The 18307-nt window shown below is 39.0% G+C and overlaps 1 protein-coding gene across 1 annotated transcript in view; it reads left to right on the plus strand.

The window, feature by feature from the left end:
• The window catches only part of syne2b (spectrin repeat containing, nuclear envelope 2b), a 142494-nt gene that overhangs the window by 16075 nt on the left and 108112 nt on the right, over positions 1-18307 (plus strand). The window contains exons 4-24 of the mRNA XM_080871114.1: positions 162-257; positions 350-427; positions 610-702; positions 854-1056; positions 2210-2409; positions 3966-4066; positions 4959-5048; positions 6035-6148; positions 10995-11132; positions 11400-11564; positions 11718-11830; positions 12090-12258; positions 13176-13272; positions 13393-13586; positions 13819-13983; positions 14728-14868; positions 14985-15086; positions 15227-15403; positions 15497-15655; positions 15763-16536; positions 16909-17298. Coding sequence (XP_080727240.1) covers positions 162-257; positions 350-427; positions 610-702; positions 854-1056; positions 2210-2409; positions 3966-4066; positions 4959-5048; positions 6035-6148; positions 10995-11132; positions 11400-11564; positions 11718-11830; positions 12090-12258; positions 13176-13272; positions 13393-13586; positions 13819-13983; positions 14728-14868; positions 14985-15086; positions 15227-15403; positions 15497-15655; positions 15763-16536; positions 16909-17298 — 3759 coding nt within the window. The remainder of the gene's footprint in view (positions 1-161; positions 258-349; positions 428-609; positions 703-853; positions 1057-2209; positions 2410-3965; positions 4067-4958; positions 5049-6034; positions 6149-10994; positions 11133-11399; positions 11565-11717; positions 11831-12089; positions 12259-13175; positions 13273-13392; positions 13587-13818; positions 13984-14727; positions 14869-14984; positions 15087-15226; positions 15404-15496; positions 15656-15762; positions 16537-16908; positions 17299-18307) is intronic.

Genomic DNA, 18307 nt, shown 5'->3' on the forward strand with positions numbered 1-18307 from the left:
TATATTTAGCTCATGCATCTAAAATAAAATACTGGAAATATATTATTTTCATTTGTTGATTTTGCTCACATAGGTTGTAGTCAAAATAAGAGGTGATTTGGAAGCTACTTGGCTAGAAACTTGCTGTAAAATAACATAAACAAAATGTATATTTGTGACAGAGGAGGCCACCGTGCATGGTTGTAGATCTGTTCAATGATTTCCGTGATGGCTCCAAACTGCTGGACCTGCTGGAGGTGATGAGTGGCTTGCACATCGTAAGTCCAGTTTTACCTTAATGCTTCATGCTTTCCAACCAACAGCTAAGAACTTTTGTGATCTGAGTGATTCACCTCTTTGTGGTTTTCAGAGTCGGGAGAGAGGCAGGGGAATGTTTCAGCACAGGAGCAACATCGAGAAGGCTCTCTCCTTTCTTAAGAAGAAATCGGTAAACAATCTTTTAAAGGGGCTTAATATTACCACCAACTTTATTCGGAAAACTGTATTGTTGGTATTGAACAAAAATAAATTAAAGATTACACAAACACTTTTTTTCCCCATCAGACTTTCATGTTTAGATTTTGATTCTAATATCTGTGAAAAACTGTAAACTGTTTTCCTTTTCCCCAGATAAAGCTAGTTAACATACACATTCCTGACATTATTGATGGAAAACCATCCATCATCCTGGGCCTTATATGGACTATCATTCTTCAGTATCATGTAAGATTGTTTTTCTTCCCCTTTTCTGTTGTTGTCCATTTTGTTGTGCATTGCTTATTACTTTGGTTTTGATGAGGTTTTTATTTCCTCATGCTAAATGCCAAATGTAAATCTATTGTGTAAAACTCAAACTAGCGTTTGGTTATTTTAGATTGAAGAGCTGGCGAGCTCCCTCACCTTTGACTCCCGTCAGTCCTCTATGGAGTCTTTGGCCAGTCTTGACACGCGCTCCACCTTCTCAAGCCACTCGGCTAGCAGCAGTCCAGTTCCTCCCAGAGGCTCACCACTACATCATCGTTTTAGAGTCTCTGCCAAGAAAGCACTGTTGCTGTGGGTCCGGGAGCAGTGCCACAAGTAAGCACTTGATCAAGGGAATGGTAATATTTGGCAAACAGGCGTCTTAATGTATTTAGCAGCGTTTTTAGAATAGAATACCCCTTTATTGTCACCGTACATGTGTAGTGAAATTATGGGTTACACTGATGTAATTCAATTCGAATAAGTACATACAACGCTAAATCACAACAACAGTTGCCTCAAGGCGCTTTATATTGTGATGTAGACCCTACAATAATAGACCGAGAGAAAAACCCAACAACCCCCTATGAGCAAGCACTTTGGTGACAGTGGGAAGGAAAAACTCCCTTTTAACAGGAAGAAACCTCCAGCAGAACCAGGCTCAGGGAGGGGCGGGGCCATCTGCCACGACCGGTTGGGGTGAGAGAAGGAAGACAGGACAAAGACATGCCGTGGAATTGAGCCAGAGATTAATAAGAAGTATGATTCAGTGCAGAAAGGTCTACTAACACAATAGAGTCACATATATTGGTAGATCATAGCCCCTTGTCATCTGTGAGCCAAGTGTATGATGTGTGAGTGATGTATCCTCATTTGGGAATTATTACTCATTTCCAGGTCTGGGCTGAAGACCAAATCCAGATCAGGACTTTACTATGTGAAGAGTGGGACATTGATTCGTTGTTACATATCCAGTCTCTGTATTTATTTCTAAATGCTCAAAATATTACAGAATCCTGGTGCTTTTGCCTTGAAAGAGCAATGGCTATGTAACAGCATAAAGACTGCATGAAAAAACTGAACACATTTACTGTATATGTATATTTTATACATTAAAGTCTTCCTTGACCCAGTACTCTGGGTTCCATACGCGAAGACTCAGACAGAAGGAGTCACATAGGACTGGAGATGATGAATAATATCAATGTAAATACATTTTCACACATTTTTATTGTAAATAGGTTGTAAATATGTATTTTTTTAAATGAAATAAATGTTTGTGAACACATTTCTTGTATAAAAATGTATTTTCTGATCTTTGGTTGCATTTTATCTTTTAATCTTGCTGTTTCTTGTTTGATTTAATCTTTTGTTACTTTGCTAAACTTGAACTGCTGAACTTGAACTCGTGCCAGTCTATACTTTATGACATGGAAGTATTATGAAGTGCATTTATTACAAAAGTAATAAAATAATTTCTTTCCTTCAGAGCTGGCTGTTCAGTAAACGTAAAAGACTTCAAGGCTAGCTGGAGGAGTGGAGTGGTTTTCCTGGCTATCCTGTATGCTCTGCGGCCTGACCTGGTGGACCTATCCAAGGCCAGAACGAGAAGCAACAAACAGAACCTGGAGGAAGCCTTCCGTATTGCAGAGAAAGAGCTGAGGATCCCCCGACTGCTGGAGCCTGATGGTGAGGGGAAGAACTCGATTAGTTCAAAATGCACTTTATGACAACAGATACGAAATGGCAACAAGAGTGCTACTTATAGAACACACTTATACAAGCACATTCTCCTATGCATTCAATGCTTTGTTGTGTGTCTTTAAGCACTTTCTATCACTCATTACTTTTCTTAAAAGTAATAAAAATACGTTACTCCCCAGAGAAAGTAATTCATTACGCTACTTTTAACTATTTTTTTACTTTACTTTTGCCTTAGTCAGTAAATTGACCTGAAATCTGCACATAATTACCAGCAAAAGGCATATAAACCTATAGGCTACCAACACAAATCCTAATGAAGACACACAAACGTTCTTTCTTTTAGTCTTTAAATATAAACAGAAAACTGACAACACAGCTGAATCCCAGTCCGATGGAGACATTAAGGGAACCGTACTGATTCTGCTGTAGAAACAGAAGCTGCAGCCTGACTGCTGATCACTGTCTTTGTCAGCTGTTGAAATCCGGGGTCCGGCCTGTTGGCTGGGGTCAGCATGTGCTCAGCTTTAACATTATTCTGGGTTTTTGACAATGAAGATATTATTGTAAGGTCTTTACCTTTCAATATAAAATGCCTTGAAATGACTGTTGTTGTGATTTGGCACTATATAAATAAAATGCTGGCTACGTATGATAGTCTTGTTCTGGCAAATCAGTTTGTAACTGATGAACCTTTTAACACAGGCGGTGACACAATCATAGCTATAATGTAATTACTGAATTCAGCACAGTTATGCCCTACGTTACAACATTACTGAAAAATGTAATGTGATTACATTAATCCATTGCATTGGGACGCATTACACCCGACAGTTGTAATAAGTTGCTAAACCAAAAAAGTTTAATTGCATTTTTACGTATATATTACTTTAAAAAAAAAAAAAAAACTTAGAAAATCACAATAATTATAAAAAAAATGTATTGTTATAAGTTTGTTAAAAACAACAACCCAGAACTCCAAGTATGGGAAAATATCCAGTATTGATTGCTCAATGATGGTTTTATCATCAGTAGTGACACACACTTTGGCAATGTGTTGCACAGGATTTCTTAATCAGTTTTATAGGAAAGCTATGCTTTTTCCCTTTGGGTCACTCAGTTGCTTATTTCTCTGCTCCTTTTCGCCTGCAACAAACACTCTTTTCATGATCAGATTTATTAAATATTTTTCTCACATAGATATCTAGCAGCAAAGAATGTGTTGCTGTTTACACGTTTGCAACTGCATGCAGAGTGTAGCCATACCCAGCTTGCCTAAAGGCAAGATGATCTGACGGTCTGCTGACTCACTTGCTGCTTGTTTGCTTCAGCCTTACATAAAACCCTCATTTGTTTCATCTGCTCTGCCTGTTACTTTAATAGCAGACTTTCATGTTTCTAAGACAGAAGAGTTACACCTCCATTCCTCAGCTTCCAGTATTAAACTCCACCTGCTTCAAGAACACACTCAGATGTTAGTCTAAACATGTCAAAGTAGTGTTGCAATGTGGAGTTGATCATGGAGCACTCTGATGTTGATGCAGATGTGGACGTTCGGGACCCCGATGAGAAGTCCATCATGACTTATGTGGCTCAGTTCCTTCAGTACTCCAGGGACCTGCCAGTGCCAGAAGAAGAAATGCAGGTCTGTATGAGTTTATTATATTCGACACAGGGCATCAGGTTACGCTGCAGAAACATTTGCAGAAAAGTTGTTAGTGTAGTCCTTAAGTCTAAGAATCAGTTCAGGTAGAGTTTAGACTTCTCCTTTACTAATCTAGTCCTACTTTTGTGTGCCAAGTCAACATGTGGTAATGCTGATCTCAATCTAAACCAGTGGTGCAGAATTCACTCTATATATATATATTTGAATTGCATTATAACTGCATTAGCTCAGCGCAAAACAAACCCAAACTACACCTATTTTTAAGTAAAGAATGCAAATAAGTAAAAGTTTACATGTAGTGTTTATTTCAACAAAATTGGGTATTTTTAATCCCAGATATCTAAACCTAGATCTAAGTCTAAATCAGGCTTCTGTGCTCTTTTTCTTTGGCAGCTGTTCAAAATAATCGGTGCAGTTAAAGGTTTTCCTTATTTGTGGACATAATTACAGACATGTTCAAACAGTAATCTGGTCATCAGTGGCTGGTTCCCCTTGTTCAGCTTGTGTGTTTTCCATTCAAACAATTAATGTATTGTTCTGAATGGCACACTATCATGTGCTCATCTATGATACCACTCTGCCACCTTATGCCCTGCAAACGCTGCTACAGAATGTAACTCTTATATATCTGTTCATGTTTCATTCCATGCTTTATTGTAAATCAGCCAGAACACACGTGGTTAATGCAGTTATAACTGTTAAGAATAAATAAGACTTTCTGTTCTTCTTACACTGAAATCAAATATCGTGTGTGCATTCAGTTGAGGTCAGCTAAATGTATTTGATGTGTTTGAGAAGACCACTTCTCTCTTGTCTTTTCCCTTCTCTCCTCTTATTTCCTCTCCTTTCCCCTTCCCCTTTTCCTCCTTAGACACAATATTTGACCCCTTCTAAAAGTCCTTCTCCTATCAACCTGCCTATCCACTACACCCCTGCTATTTCTGCTTCACCTCTCCGCCAGGTACACCCAATCATCACAACCAATCATCACAGCACAATGTCAATCAGCTGCACAATCCCTTTGTAGTACCCGCAAGTAACGATGGATTTTATTGCTGATGTTTATATCTAGTAACGACACGTCAGGGGAGTTGTTTATTCTGAGGATGCTTAACACACTGCTGTTTAAAACTAAGCTGCTCCAAGCCAAAGTTACCTTCGAATCACATGGTGGTTAAAGGCAGGACTGATCATGCAACACTGAACGAGTTTGCCCTGTTCTCTGGGAAAGGATCCAAAGCCACAGCAAGGGTGTTTTTCTCTTGCCTCCCATGAGAAGAATAAAGCGCTCATGGGGTGGTGCAGCAGTACTGGAATCGCCTCATGATAGATCAGATAAAAATACCTGTCAGCTTTGGTTTCTGACAGGATATCACCACGTTAAAGTGTAGCTGCTGTAGACATTTGACATCTTAAGATATTTTCTATTTTTAACTATTGTGTTTTGCTTTTTGATTCTGCTGTGGGAGTGGGAGATTGTAGGAATATGAGTGAGTTAGTTTGTTGGAATTTCACAAAGAAAGCTGAAAATGCATTAAAAATACTAAACTTTAAGCGTATATAAGTGAAACAAATCAAATTTAGCAGTACTACGCTATGTTCCCTAGACACTACATACCACAGGATCTGCATGACAGGATGGTGATCTGCTTTTACAGGAGAAGAGGTGAACAGTAAAGGTGGCAGCCTCCTTCAAAGTGACATGTTGCTATATTCATATGAATTTTCAAAGAACAACCAAGGAGCCAAAACAAACTTATGTATGTGCGCTGCTTAAAATCAACTTAGTTAGCGCTATCATTCAGCTTTCTGTAACGTGTCTGGTGATTGGTGTTGCTTTTTACTTTACATTACACTCACATTATGACCACATTATTATCACGTAAAACTTAATTCTGGAATCACTTGATCATCCTCACCCACTCAATTTTTATTGTGTCTTTCCAGGTGACACCTGACCGTAAGGCACAGGAAATGACATGCTGGCTGGTTCAGGCCTATGATGAGCTGCTGGAGGGATGGGACTCCACAGAAGGAGAAAGCTACTCAGAAAGATATAATGTATGTTTCTAGCAAGAGCTCATCAGGATGTGTTGCATTTTTAAGTATCAGTGCACAAATTAGGTAAATGTCTGGCACATTCAGAGGCCCCGGTATTATTTTAACAGGCCTATGATGTAATTACAGGCACAATAAGCACTGTCTGTATAACACAGATCTTAGTTAAAACTGAATTTGGTTAATAAAACATTTTAATTCTTCTTCCCAACAACCTGATCCTGTTTTGCACAACAGTGTTAAGCAGTTGTAATTTTTTTCTCTCTCTTTAGTTCTCCCCCTGAAGGAAAGGAGTATGCTATCAGTTTCATTTGTTTATCTGTTTGTTACCAGATAAACATACGAAACAAACTGTGAACACAGGCTAGTGTTCACATTTTTCAAGAATCATTTTCAAATTTTGTGTGATTGTAGATGCCAATAACAGCTCGAGCTGATTTTCTTTTGGTGAAACTCGGGTCAGGGTCCTGATCATTCCTAAGCATTTGACTTTAACCTTCATTGTTAGCGCCCAAGAGCATAGTTGAGATTCAACTTCACTTTCAAGAAACCATATTGATCTAATATATCAGATGGAAAGAGTTATACAACACACTTTTTATTTTTTCATTACAATGCCCTACACTGTCACAGTAGCACCGTAATAGGCTGACATCATTCATTCATTCATTCATTTATTTGTTCATTTTCAGGCACAACAAATACCTATATTGAACATAAAATGCACAAAACAAAAAACAAAAATTGCCTGAAAAAGGAGTGGGACGAAGAAAACTTATTAAATCCCACCCCTATACTCACTCATCAACAAAAAAAACAAACTTCCCGCAGCTACGCCCATCATTGCATACAGACCCATCAACAGCCCCGGGCACATACAAGCATCTAAACGGCAGCTCGCAAACAACAATTAGAGCCTTCATAACTGAATACAGAATATATAAATTATAAATTGCATTACCACAGGTAACAGGCAGTAATAACTAGAGATGGACCGATCCGATATTACGTATCGGTATGGGTCCGATACTGACATAAATTACTGTATCGGATATCGGAGAGAAATAAAAAAATGTAATCCGATCCATTAAATATCAAAAAAGCACCTCACAAAACTTGCGACACGTCGTAACTCAGCTCATAACCGCAGCACGTCGGAGCAGTGTGCTCACGTGATAGAGCGGCTGTGTGTATTTGTAGCCTCACTACCAAACCAGCATTTCATCTCCGAGGAAGTTATCCCAGAGAGAAGTAAAGCACGTGTGTAAGTTCATCTCTGAATGTTTGTAAAGCATTCCCACGGTCAGCTTAACAACCAATATATGGAGCGACTGCCTCTTCTTGCTGCTACTTCAATCGTGAAACTGATTAATGATCAGCTGTTCGGCTTTTCTGTGGCGAGTCCGTCTCTCTTCTTTGTTTTTGGCCCACTTTGCGCCAGAAAGAGGAAACCAGCAGCTGAACAACAGCAGCACGTTTAAGCTTGATAAGCTGTTGTTAGAATTTATTTAATATTACTTTCTACACCAAGATCTTTTTCTACGTAGCTGACAGCTGGTAACTGTGCAGGGGCGGATCTAGCAAAGTTTAGCCAGGGGGGCCAATAGGGCATGAACAGGGAAAAGGGGGCACAAAGGCATACTTTTCTTTCTTATTCTTATTTAAAATGTCTAGCTTTTAATAAATAATTATCCGAATCTTACACCCAAAGTTTTAATCTGATGTAAAATATATAGAAGTCCATTACTGTGTATAGTAACTGTTAAGTCTAATATACCCTAGTAAGCTATAGTACTTTTTCCTTTGGGAAGATACCATCTGTGCAGTCTGCAGTTCTGTTGAAGAAAGATGTTGAATCTATTTAATTATGTTTGAAAAATAATTTATTTCTGTGCATTTTTTTCCACACTGCATCAAATTAAAGTTGATTACGTCGATTAAGCATCATGAGGTGGAGGTTGGGGGGTGGTTCCCTATTTTTTTTTTTTTTTTTTTTTTTTGCTGGGAGTTTGCAACCCTATTAGTTAGGTTGCTTAATATTTCTGCTAAGCGCTCTTTAAAATACCAGAATAGGGAGGATGGAGCAGGTTTAAGTTTATTAGATTGATCAGTGTTGCTGAACTGTGAAATATTTTGGGTGCAGTGTATTTTTTACATACAGGTATAACAGAATAGCTTTAGTGTTGTTGTTTATTTAAACTTGAGTATGAACTTATACAAAATGCAGCAAGATATTAAAAAACAGTTTTATTGATTAAAAAACACTATATCGGATTCATATCGGTATCGGCAGATATCCAAATTTATGATATCGGAATCGGTATCGGACATAAAAAAGTGGTATCGTGCCATCTCTAGTAATAACTACAAGTAACAAACACACATACATATACATACATATATATCTACACACACATGTACATATATGTACATACATACGCACACTTTTTTTTTTTTTTTTTTTTTTTATTTGGAATCCATACCAGCAATGGTAAGAGGACAGACATTACAGAGCACACTAAAAGCATCATTGAGTATACTGTGACCAGACCAACTGTTTGTAGAGAAATTTAAATCTATGAATATTTTTGCATTGTTTCAATTGTAAACTCAGACTGTTCCAGATTTTCACACCACATACAGACACACAAAAACCTGTACGGGTTGTTCGAGTTCTGGGTAATTTGAATTCTCCAAAGCCTCTCACATTATAAACCTTTTCTCGAATTTCAAATCTAGTTTGTAAATTTGCCGGTAAAAGTTTAGTAAAAGCTTTATACAAAATTATGGATGTATTGTAATTAACCAGATCCTGGAATTTAAGTAACTTTGCCTGAAGAAAGAGTTTGTGAGTATGATCTAGATAACCAGCCTTGTGAATAATACGCAGTGCTCGTTTCTGTACTGTGACTAATGGATTAGTTGTATTTTTATATGTGTTTCCCCACACTTCCACACAATATGTAAGATATGGAAGAACCAGGGTACAGTACAGAGTACGAAGTGCATCTTTATCAAGGTATGGTTTCACTTTGTTCAAAACTGCGAGGCTCCTGGAAATTTTGGTTTTTATGTGTCTGACGTGGGGTTTCCATGAAATTTTGTTATCAATTACGACTCCCAAAAATTTGTTTTCACTCACATTATCAATTGGTACACCTTCAATGATAATTGGTAATTCTACATTATATTTTAAATTACCAAAAAACATTGCTTTAGTTTTATTTATATTTAATGATAATTTATTTATATCCATCCATTTTTTTTATTAATTTTAGCTCCCTGTTTACGGTCATTACAAGATCAGTATAATCATCGCTACTGAAAAATATGTTGGTGTCATCTGCGAACAGTATGAGTTTAAGTACTTGAGAAACATCAAAAATATCATTTATGTATACATTGAAAAGTTTTGGTCCCAACACTGACCCTTGGGGAACACCACATGCAATACCAAGTTTCTCTGAGTGGTAATGCCCTATGCTAACATATTGTTCCCGACCCGTTAGGTAACTTTTTAACCAGTTACCAGCTTTCCCTCGAATACCATATCTTTCCAATTTATCCAATAATATTGAGTGATTGATTGTGTCGAAGGCCTTTTTGAGATCAACAAAAATACCAACTGCATATTTATTTTTATCCAGTGTATCAGTAATTTCTTCTACTGCCTCAATTATCGCCATTGAAGTGGTTCTTTGCGTTCTGAAACCATACTGACCAACATTTATTATTTGATGTTTTTCAAGGAATTTTTCTAATCTTGAATTAAAAAGTTTTTCTAGAATTTTTGAGAATTGAGGCAGTAGAGAAATAGGCCTATAATTGGTAAAACTGTGTTTGTCATTACTTTTATATAGTGGTATTACTTTCGCAATTTTCATTTTTTTTGGAAAACAACCGGACTGAAATGATAAATTACAGATATATGTTAAGGGACTAGCAATATTCAGAATAACCTGTTTAACTACAGACATATTTATGTCATGATAATCCATTGAAGACTTACTTTTACATTTTAATGTGATATTTATTACTTCTTGCTCATTTGTAGCTGAGAGGAACAGTGAAAAGGGATTTGATTTTATATTACTGATATTTTCATTTTTATGACACGGGATGTCTGCTGCTAGTTCAGGGCCAACATTTATGAAGAATTTATTGAACCCATCGACAATATTACTCATGTTGTGATTTTCACCATTTGCATCAGTAAAATATTCAGGATATGATGTTCCAGAAGATCCTTGTTTAATTAAGTTGTTTAACACATCCCAAGTTCCTTTTATATTGTTTTTATTTTCATATAATCTTCTTCTATAATAAAGTTGTTTGCTCGTTCTTATAATATCAGTCAATTTATTTCTATATGCTTTATATCTTTGTTCCACTTCTTTTGTTTTTACTTTGATGAACTGTTTATACAGATTGTTTTTCTTTTTGCAAGCATTAATAATTCCTTTTGTGAGCCAAGGACTTTTTATCTTTTTTTTCTTTGTCATGTGTTCGTTTACATCATATTGTAATAAAATTATGAAACGTCTAGAAGAAGAAGAAAGTGTACTTTATTGGTCCCCGTGGGGAAAATCCCTCTCTGCATTTAACCCATTCACTCAGTGAAGCAGTGGGCAGCCACTGGGCGCCCGGGGAGCAGTGTGTAGGGACGGTACCTTGCTCAGGGGTACCTCAGGGAAGCTGTTCAGGGGAATCGAACCCCCGACCTTCCGATCATGGGGCCACCACTCTACCTACTGAGCTATCCCTGTCTACGTTTTGGCACAGCGTTTAATGTTATAAACTGACTTCACGTTATAAATTTGTCACTAAAAAAGTATTTTCCTTCCCTCAGGTATTTCAGACCTTTCTGGTGTCCTTTAATGAGCAACGACGGCCCATCATGCCTTTGTTGACGGCCATGAGACGAACCCCAAAACTGAGCGATGAGCAACGGACTCTTAGAGAGGCGTGGGATGCTCTCACAGAAAAGGTTAGTTTTTGTTATTTTTTAATCAGACTAGAGAACCTTATAAATGTATAAATATGATCTATAGTCATAATACTGTACTGTACTAATATAACACTACAGCACCATAGCAACACAGACTCTTAAACACCCTAATCTGTTACTTTACGGCTGATGTGTTATATTTGTCTGTAAATGCTTGTATATTTGTACATATTTGTGTATTTGTTCACTGCAATTCGAAGACATTTACTTTACTTGTGACTTCCTTTTCTCTGTGTGTTCATCTAGCTCCGTGAGTACAAAGTTGCTTTAGATATGAGTCTTCCAACCCCCTTGGACACAGTAGCCCGCTGGCTTTTGAGAACAGAGGAGGCTTTGGCTGAGGAAGATGGCAACCCTCAAGACCACGGCCGTGCTGCTGATGAAGCGAGGGAGAAACACGAACTGCTCAAAGTAATCATTTCCAACTTTAAGATGTACTGGGAAACAATGTTGCTGATCTTAGCAAAAACTGGTTTCCCCGGCTCTTTGTAGACAGTGAAATGTAAATGTTTGCAAGCATATAAATATATATGTGCATGCTGTCTCTGCTCGTTGTTGCTGTAGGCTTGCCTGGAGGAGATGCCACAGCACGTGAAGACCTTCCAGTCCTTCCAGAACATAGATGAGTACGGAAACATGATGATTCCTACTGACAAGATGGATGAGCTCAAGAGGAGGTGAGGGTACTTTCTCCAGTGGCCTGTGTAATGTATGCATGCACAAACTGGATATACTTTTGAAGAGTATATGAATGAATTTCTTAGTTTAAGCTGAAAGTCATAGAAGGACTTGTGCTGTCCTGACCTGGGACTGGATGTAATCAAGATCACTGCTTAAACTGAGAAAAGCATCTTATAAAGTGATAATTTACTTTCTGAAGTTGATGTGGTTTTATTTTTTAGTTTCTATTTAACGTTCTGTTGGCATCTTCATCAGATTTACCAGCGTCAGAGTGACTGCCAAGTATCATGGGATCAAGCTAGAGTACAGAGAGCATCGCCACACTGTTTTGGATCTGTTGGGGCAGATCAGGACCAAGCTTCGTGTCTGGAAGAGACCTTATATCTCCTCAGAGGCAGTCAGGGTGTTGCTGCAAGAGTGGCATGTGAGTAATCTTTGTTTAGTCTTTGTATTTTCAAAACACAATTTAATACTTGGGGGTGTGTCGATGCTTCTTAACACCTTTTTGTTCTTTCTTTGTATATATATGTATATGTTTATCTGAGCAGTACAGTAATTTCTGTTGTTGGAGTTACTAATCTTTCTTGGGGTATAATTATAAATTTGGACAATATCTATATATCTATGTAAGGCCACATAATAGAAATTCTAACCAGGATGCAGCTAAGACAAACAGATTCTGCACATAGTATCTTAATATACAAGACACACTATATATAAGACGGACAAAGCTTCCAGGTGTGAAGCCAGTGAGGAAGTGCCTTAAATATGCATTTTATCTAAAGGCTAGCAGGGGGCGCCTTCTGTGTTCGCAAACAATGGAGGTTCATAGGAAAATGGCCCTTGATACCTATGCTCTACAACCTCGGTAAATACTTCAGTTGTGATCTCAAGTGGTAGTATGAAGTCATAATGAATACTATAATCATAAATTAGGGTAGGGTGTGTTTTATTGCAGGCGATGTGATTCGCAAATCACTACTGAACATGGGACGTGCCCATCGGTGTCTCAAATTTGGTTTTGACATGTCAAGAAAGCATCAGTGAAAATTCTCATCTCAAGGCCTGACACTGGAACTTTGGAAACCAATGGATGTGTCATGTTGGGTGTGTCCATCTTGTATATACAGTCTGTGATATACAGTGAAGATGTCCAAAATGGGCTATTGTAAATAGTTTTTTTATCAGGGTTTTCCCTCTGGTTCTAGTGGTGAATTTTATTCAGAGTTTTTCTCTAACTTCTTCACTAGTTTATCCAAAAATTTTCCTTCTACTGTGTAAAGGGCATGGATGTTAGTGTTGACTGACAGTATTAATTTGTATTCATTTTTTTAAACTCAGGAACTCGTATACACACAAGAGCTGCCTTCCATGTTGGAAACAGCTATTCGTAAGCTGAAGCAGATTTCCGAGAAATATTCAAGCAAATCTGCCCTTGGTAAGTACTGTGATACTCTGTAACAGATATTTTGTATTTCTTCATTTATATTAATGTTTTTGATTCCCCATTAGAGTAAAAGTGTATTATTTTAGTTCATATTATTTCTTTGCTCCATAGCTTCAGATTATCAGCATGTCAGTCAGCAGGTGAAGCAGCTGGAGGAGGACACTGCTGTTGTTTTAGAGGACGTGACCACAGTGAAAAGCACAATGGGACGGGTTCTGTCTGCCTGGGACTCGTACAGCGACTCCCTTAGTTCCCTGCAGGCTTGGCTTGAACAGTGCTCTGCAACACACAGCCACAGACCTGAGGTATGATTAACTCATTAAAGTATTATAACTGTATTGCTCTATGATAATAAATATGTCATAAACAAGCTAGTATAACTTGCTTTGTAATAGGGGATCAGTCTGTTATGACTTGGAATAACAAGTCAAGTAAAAAGTCTGCAATAATAACATCTAAATAAAATAATGTCTACATTATCCTTATAGATGATATATTTTAGTATTTGCCATTTTATTTACAAAAATTTCTATTAAGCTGACCTCCGCATCCATGGCTGAGTGGGGATCTCATCAGGCCCACCTGAATGAAGTGGGGAACTTCCTGATTGAGTCAACAGATCCTCAGACCTGCAGGAGCCTGGCAGAGGAGCTTCGAAAAGTCAACATGCAGTGGGCTGAGTTTGTCAAGAAAAACACTTTGGTGAGTCAAAGATCAAGGAAAACCCGATTTGTGTGCTTAGATTCTAAAACACCTTAATGACAAAGAATTTGGAAATGTTTGAACACTCAATCACACAAGCTATTTTTTTGTTAGAGAATTAATCAGAATATTTTCCTGACATGAATTTACTTAAAATTATTTTTTTTGATAAAGTACCCACCATATGGCACTCTAAAATCAACTTTTTATCTGTGCTTTTATTTTTTACAGAGGGTGTTTTTATCTGAGGGTATAGCTTTGTTCTTCTAAAGCGTTGGCCTAGTTTCTTCTTTTTATTTGGCATTATGCGACTAGAGGCAGCAGTGATTGTAGCAGCCTAATGTCTCATGCGTTTGGAATTTAAATGCGATTGTTCTATTGAAACAATGATTCCTAGGGAGTGACTCAAAGTTTAAAAACAGTGCTCCACCTTTACCTATTGTATGAAAGTAGCTGGAATTATAGTCTTTGAGTACAGTGCAATGTCATTCTTATATCTGGAGTTGCACGTTGAACAAGTGTTGTCAATTTCATAAAGTTCTTGTTTACTGTATGTTAATCTACTGTGGACACAACACAGTTTGAAGTTTCCATCTCTTTTCACTTATGTTAATTTCATAATTACACAGTAGATTAACATACAGTAAACAAGAATTTTATGAAATTCTGCTGCTAATGTTTACATCATTGAATTATTAATAAATTATCTTTGTTATTTAACATGTTTATTTGTGTTTTTTCCAGGAAAACATTGGTGAGCCAATTGAAGTTACCCATGTAAACCCAGAGGAAATCAGAGCTTTGATCAGAGAGGGCACACTGATTCTCAAAGAGCCTCTGGACGTTATGGCGGGTCCTTTACGCACCTACAGGAAAAGATTACAGGTAGGACCAACGGCATCACTAGCAAGTCATTGCACTTTTTCAGCTCTAATGATTATTTTTGATTTAAATGACCAAATTAAATCTTTCTAAATTATTGCTCAATTTCTGCTCTTCAGTTTATAATGAGGAAGATTAAAGACATGGATCTGGATGCTTTGGCTTCTGCCCCAGAATGCCCAGCAGATCAGTTACAGAAACTGAAGCTTGCAGTACCAGAAGTATGAACGATTTCTCTTCTTTTAAAAGAACTATTATGATTGTGGTCATGAAGATTAAAATGATTATATCTGTTCTTTTTAAAAAAAAAATCAAAGTAAGTCTATCTGTCCTTTGCTATCTTTTCTTTAATTGTCACCAGGTTATGCAGACATTATCTGAGGCAGAAAAGGTTTGTGTAGAGCTGCAACACAGTGTGTCTGGGCTGGACAGTCGATTGGCTGAACTTCTACATTGGGAGACTGAAGCCAGGGAGCTCTACCACCTGCTAAGGGCCACCGATCGGCAACAAAAACAGGTCCAGACCTCACAAGCCAGGGTGAGATGAATCACTGCATAGCAGTGTTGGCTTTTAAATCCTTTCATAAAGAAACATTTATGATTATTTAAAACTAACATTTTTATTTTCCAGGTCACTATTTCCCGTGGTCTACAGCTCGAAGGTCAGGTAGTCACAGAGGAGCAAGACCTGCAGGTGATCGTATCAACAAATCAGAAGAGCTCTCCCATCCACTACCTCCATGCCTCTGCTATGCAGGATCGAGTGCGAGCTGCTGTTGCTCAGTCACAGGCCAGTTGGGGTTTTTTTGTGAAGTAACCTTGTTAGACATGTTCTGACCAGACAAAACAGTATAATTGAAAGTACTTTATTTCTAAGATGCATGATGTCACTTTTAGGAAGCAGTTGGTATGCTAAGCAGCCTGGGTGCCAGACGAGACAGAAGCAGAAGTCCTCCAGCAGGACCTCCTTCAAAAGTCTTTATTCAAGATAAAGCAGTGCTTCAACATTTGAAACAGTTAGACACCAAGCATACAAAAACCTTTGTGCCAAAGATAGTGGTACAAGATTACAAAGAAGAAAAGATGACTTCTCCTCCAATGCCATACACCTACGCAGAAGCTGTGAAGCAGACCAGAAGAAAGTCGCCACCAGAAAGTCAGTTTCAAGGCTGGCCAATGGCCACTGCACAAAAGACAACAGAGACTCCAGATCAAGGGCCACAGCAAGACCTACTCCAAGAGGGACTTAGAAGACAGGTGGAAATTAAACTGGGACAGAAAGAACAGGAAGAAATAAAGGAGGAGTATCTTCTACAAGAAGTTCAGCAGCAGGAGTTGTTCCCAGTGCAACCACAACCAAGTCAGCCCAAGCAGGAGCAACAACAGGTACAACAGCAACAAGTTCAACAGCATGTGGTAATTAATATACAAGCTGAACAACAAGTTAAACAAAGACCAGAATCCAAAGACCAGACTCCACTTCAGGAACCAGCTGTAAAGAAAAAGGTTCTAAGTTCCCAAGAGCTCCAAAGCAGAAAAGCTCAAGGCATGAAGAACCGGCCATGGCTTCAGAAACCAGCTTTTCCAGAGCAGAAAACTCCAAGTCAAGAGCAGGATTTGACTCAAGATCTAGTTCAAACTAGACAGACACAAGCAGTCGGATCAGTTCAGGTAATTTCCCAAAATGTAGCAACCACCAGGCTACAGTATGAGGCCCATGCAAAACTGACTAAGCAGCCACAACAACAACAAAAAGTGGAACAGAAGCAAACACAGCAAACTGAAAATCTAGAGCATCAGCAACAAGACAAACTGCTACATCAACAACAGCAAAAAGAGCAGCATCAGCAAAAACAACAGCAAAAACAACAACCACAAGAAACTGTAAAACAAGCACAACAAGAATCAAATACCAAAAATAAATCACATGCTGTAACTTTGAGTCAACCTCAACCACAAAGAAAGGCCCCAAATCAATCACAAACCAATACTATGGTTCAGTCCCACATTACTACAGATACACAGCAACCATGTGTTCCTCAGTCCCATGACTCTGTGAAGAAACAGTCATCAACCAAGCCACAGACCCAACAACAGCTCCAGCTACAGGATCAGGCTCTGGTTCAACCAGCTGGTCCTCAGCCATCTAAGCAGCCACAGGTACTACCCCATGACGAATCTGTAGCTCAAGTCCCAATATGGGCTCAGATCAGACAGCCTTCCAGTGTTCAGGCTCCACTGCAAGGCCCAATTCAGCTTCCTGTACCATCTCACATTCAGCTTCGTAGTCATCCACAATCATGGGCCCCTGTCCGGCCCCCTTCCCCCAAGCCACCAACCCAGGCTCAGCCTCCAATGCATACTCAGTCAACAAACATGGACCAAACCCATGCAAAATCAATGAATGATCATGAAATTCACCCTCAGCCCAAGGTCCAACCTCAAACACACCCTCAGCCTAAGACCCAAGTTCAAATCTATGCTGATCAGTCTGAGACCCATCCCAAGTCAATGCCCTACCCACATGCCCATGCTCATGCCCATGTTCCAACTAATGTTCAGCCAATGGCCAGGCTAAGTCAGGCCCAACCATTGACTCAACATCCAACCCAAGCCCAACCTATACTCCACCTTCAGAGTCATTCTTTGACTGATCCTATGACTCAGTATCCAACACATGCACAGGCACTGGTCCAGCAACAAGGCCATATTTCACAGGGGCACTTTCAAGCTTATACTCAAGTCATATCCTCAGTCACCCAGTCTATCCAGCATCCACAGGCTACAGTGCAACCTCAGTTATACTCCCAGGGTTATGCCCAAGCTCAGTCCACATCTCAGCAGTGGACAGATAAACAAGAAACACAAAATCAAGCATTTCCCCAGCAGAGTCACCCTATCCCGCAACCATATCCTCAGCAAATGGGCCAAGCAACACATTCTCAGGCTTATCCTACAGTTCAGACTCTATCACAGTGGGCCCAGCAAACGCCTCAGATTGCCCACCATAGGGTTTCTCATATGGGGCCATCATATACTCAACCGCAAATGCATCCTCAAGCTCAACCCCAACCCTGGACTCAAACACAGCAGCAAATTGGGCCCCATAGTTCCATGCATCAACACACCCAGATGAGAGCTTCTAACTTAGTTCAGCCACAACAAGGCCAAGTTCAGCAACAGACTTGGGTTCAAGCACCACTGCAAGTGCCATCTCAGTCTTATCAGCAGCCTCAGTCTCAGCAGTATGTACAGGTCCAGCATCAACCCCAAGCTCAACATCACTCTCCATCTCAGATTCAAACACAGATATCTCTCCAGTCACAACCATCACATCCAGCCTATCCTCAGCTTCCTTCACAGCCCCAGCAACAAACTTTGCAGGCCCAGTCCCAAACACACGTCCAGGCACAGCCATTAGTTCAAGAAAAGCCCTTTGCCA

This window comes from Rhamphochromis sp. 'chilingali' (genome assembly GCF_963969265.1).
Source record: "Rhamphochromis sp. 'chilingali' genome assembly, chromosome: 21".
Lineage (NCBI taxonomy): Eukaryota > Metazoa > Chordata > Actinopteri > Cichliformes > Cichlidae > Rhamphochromis > Rhamphochromis sp. 'chilingali'.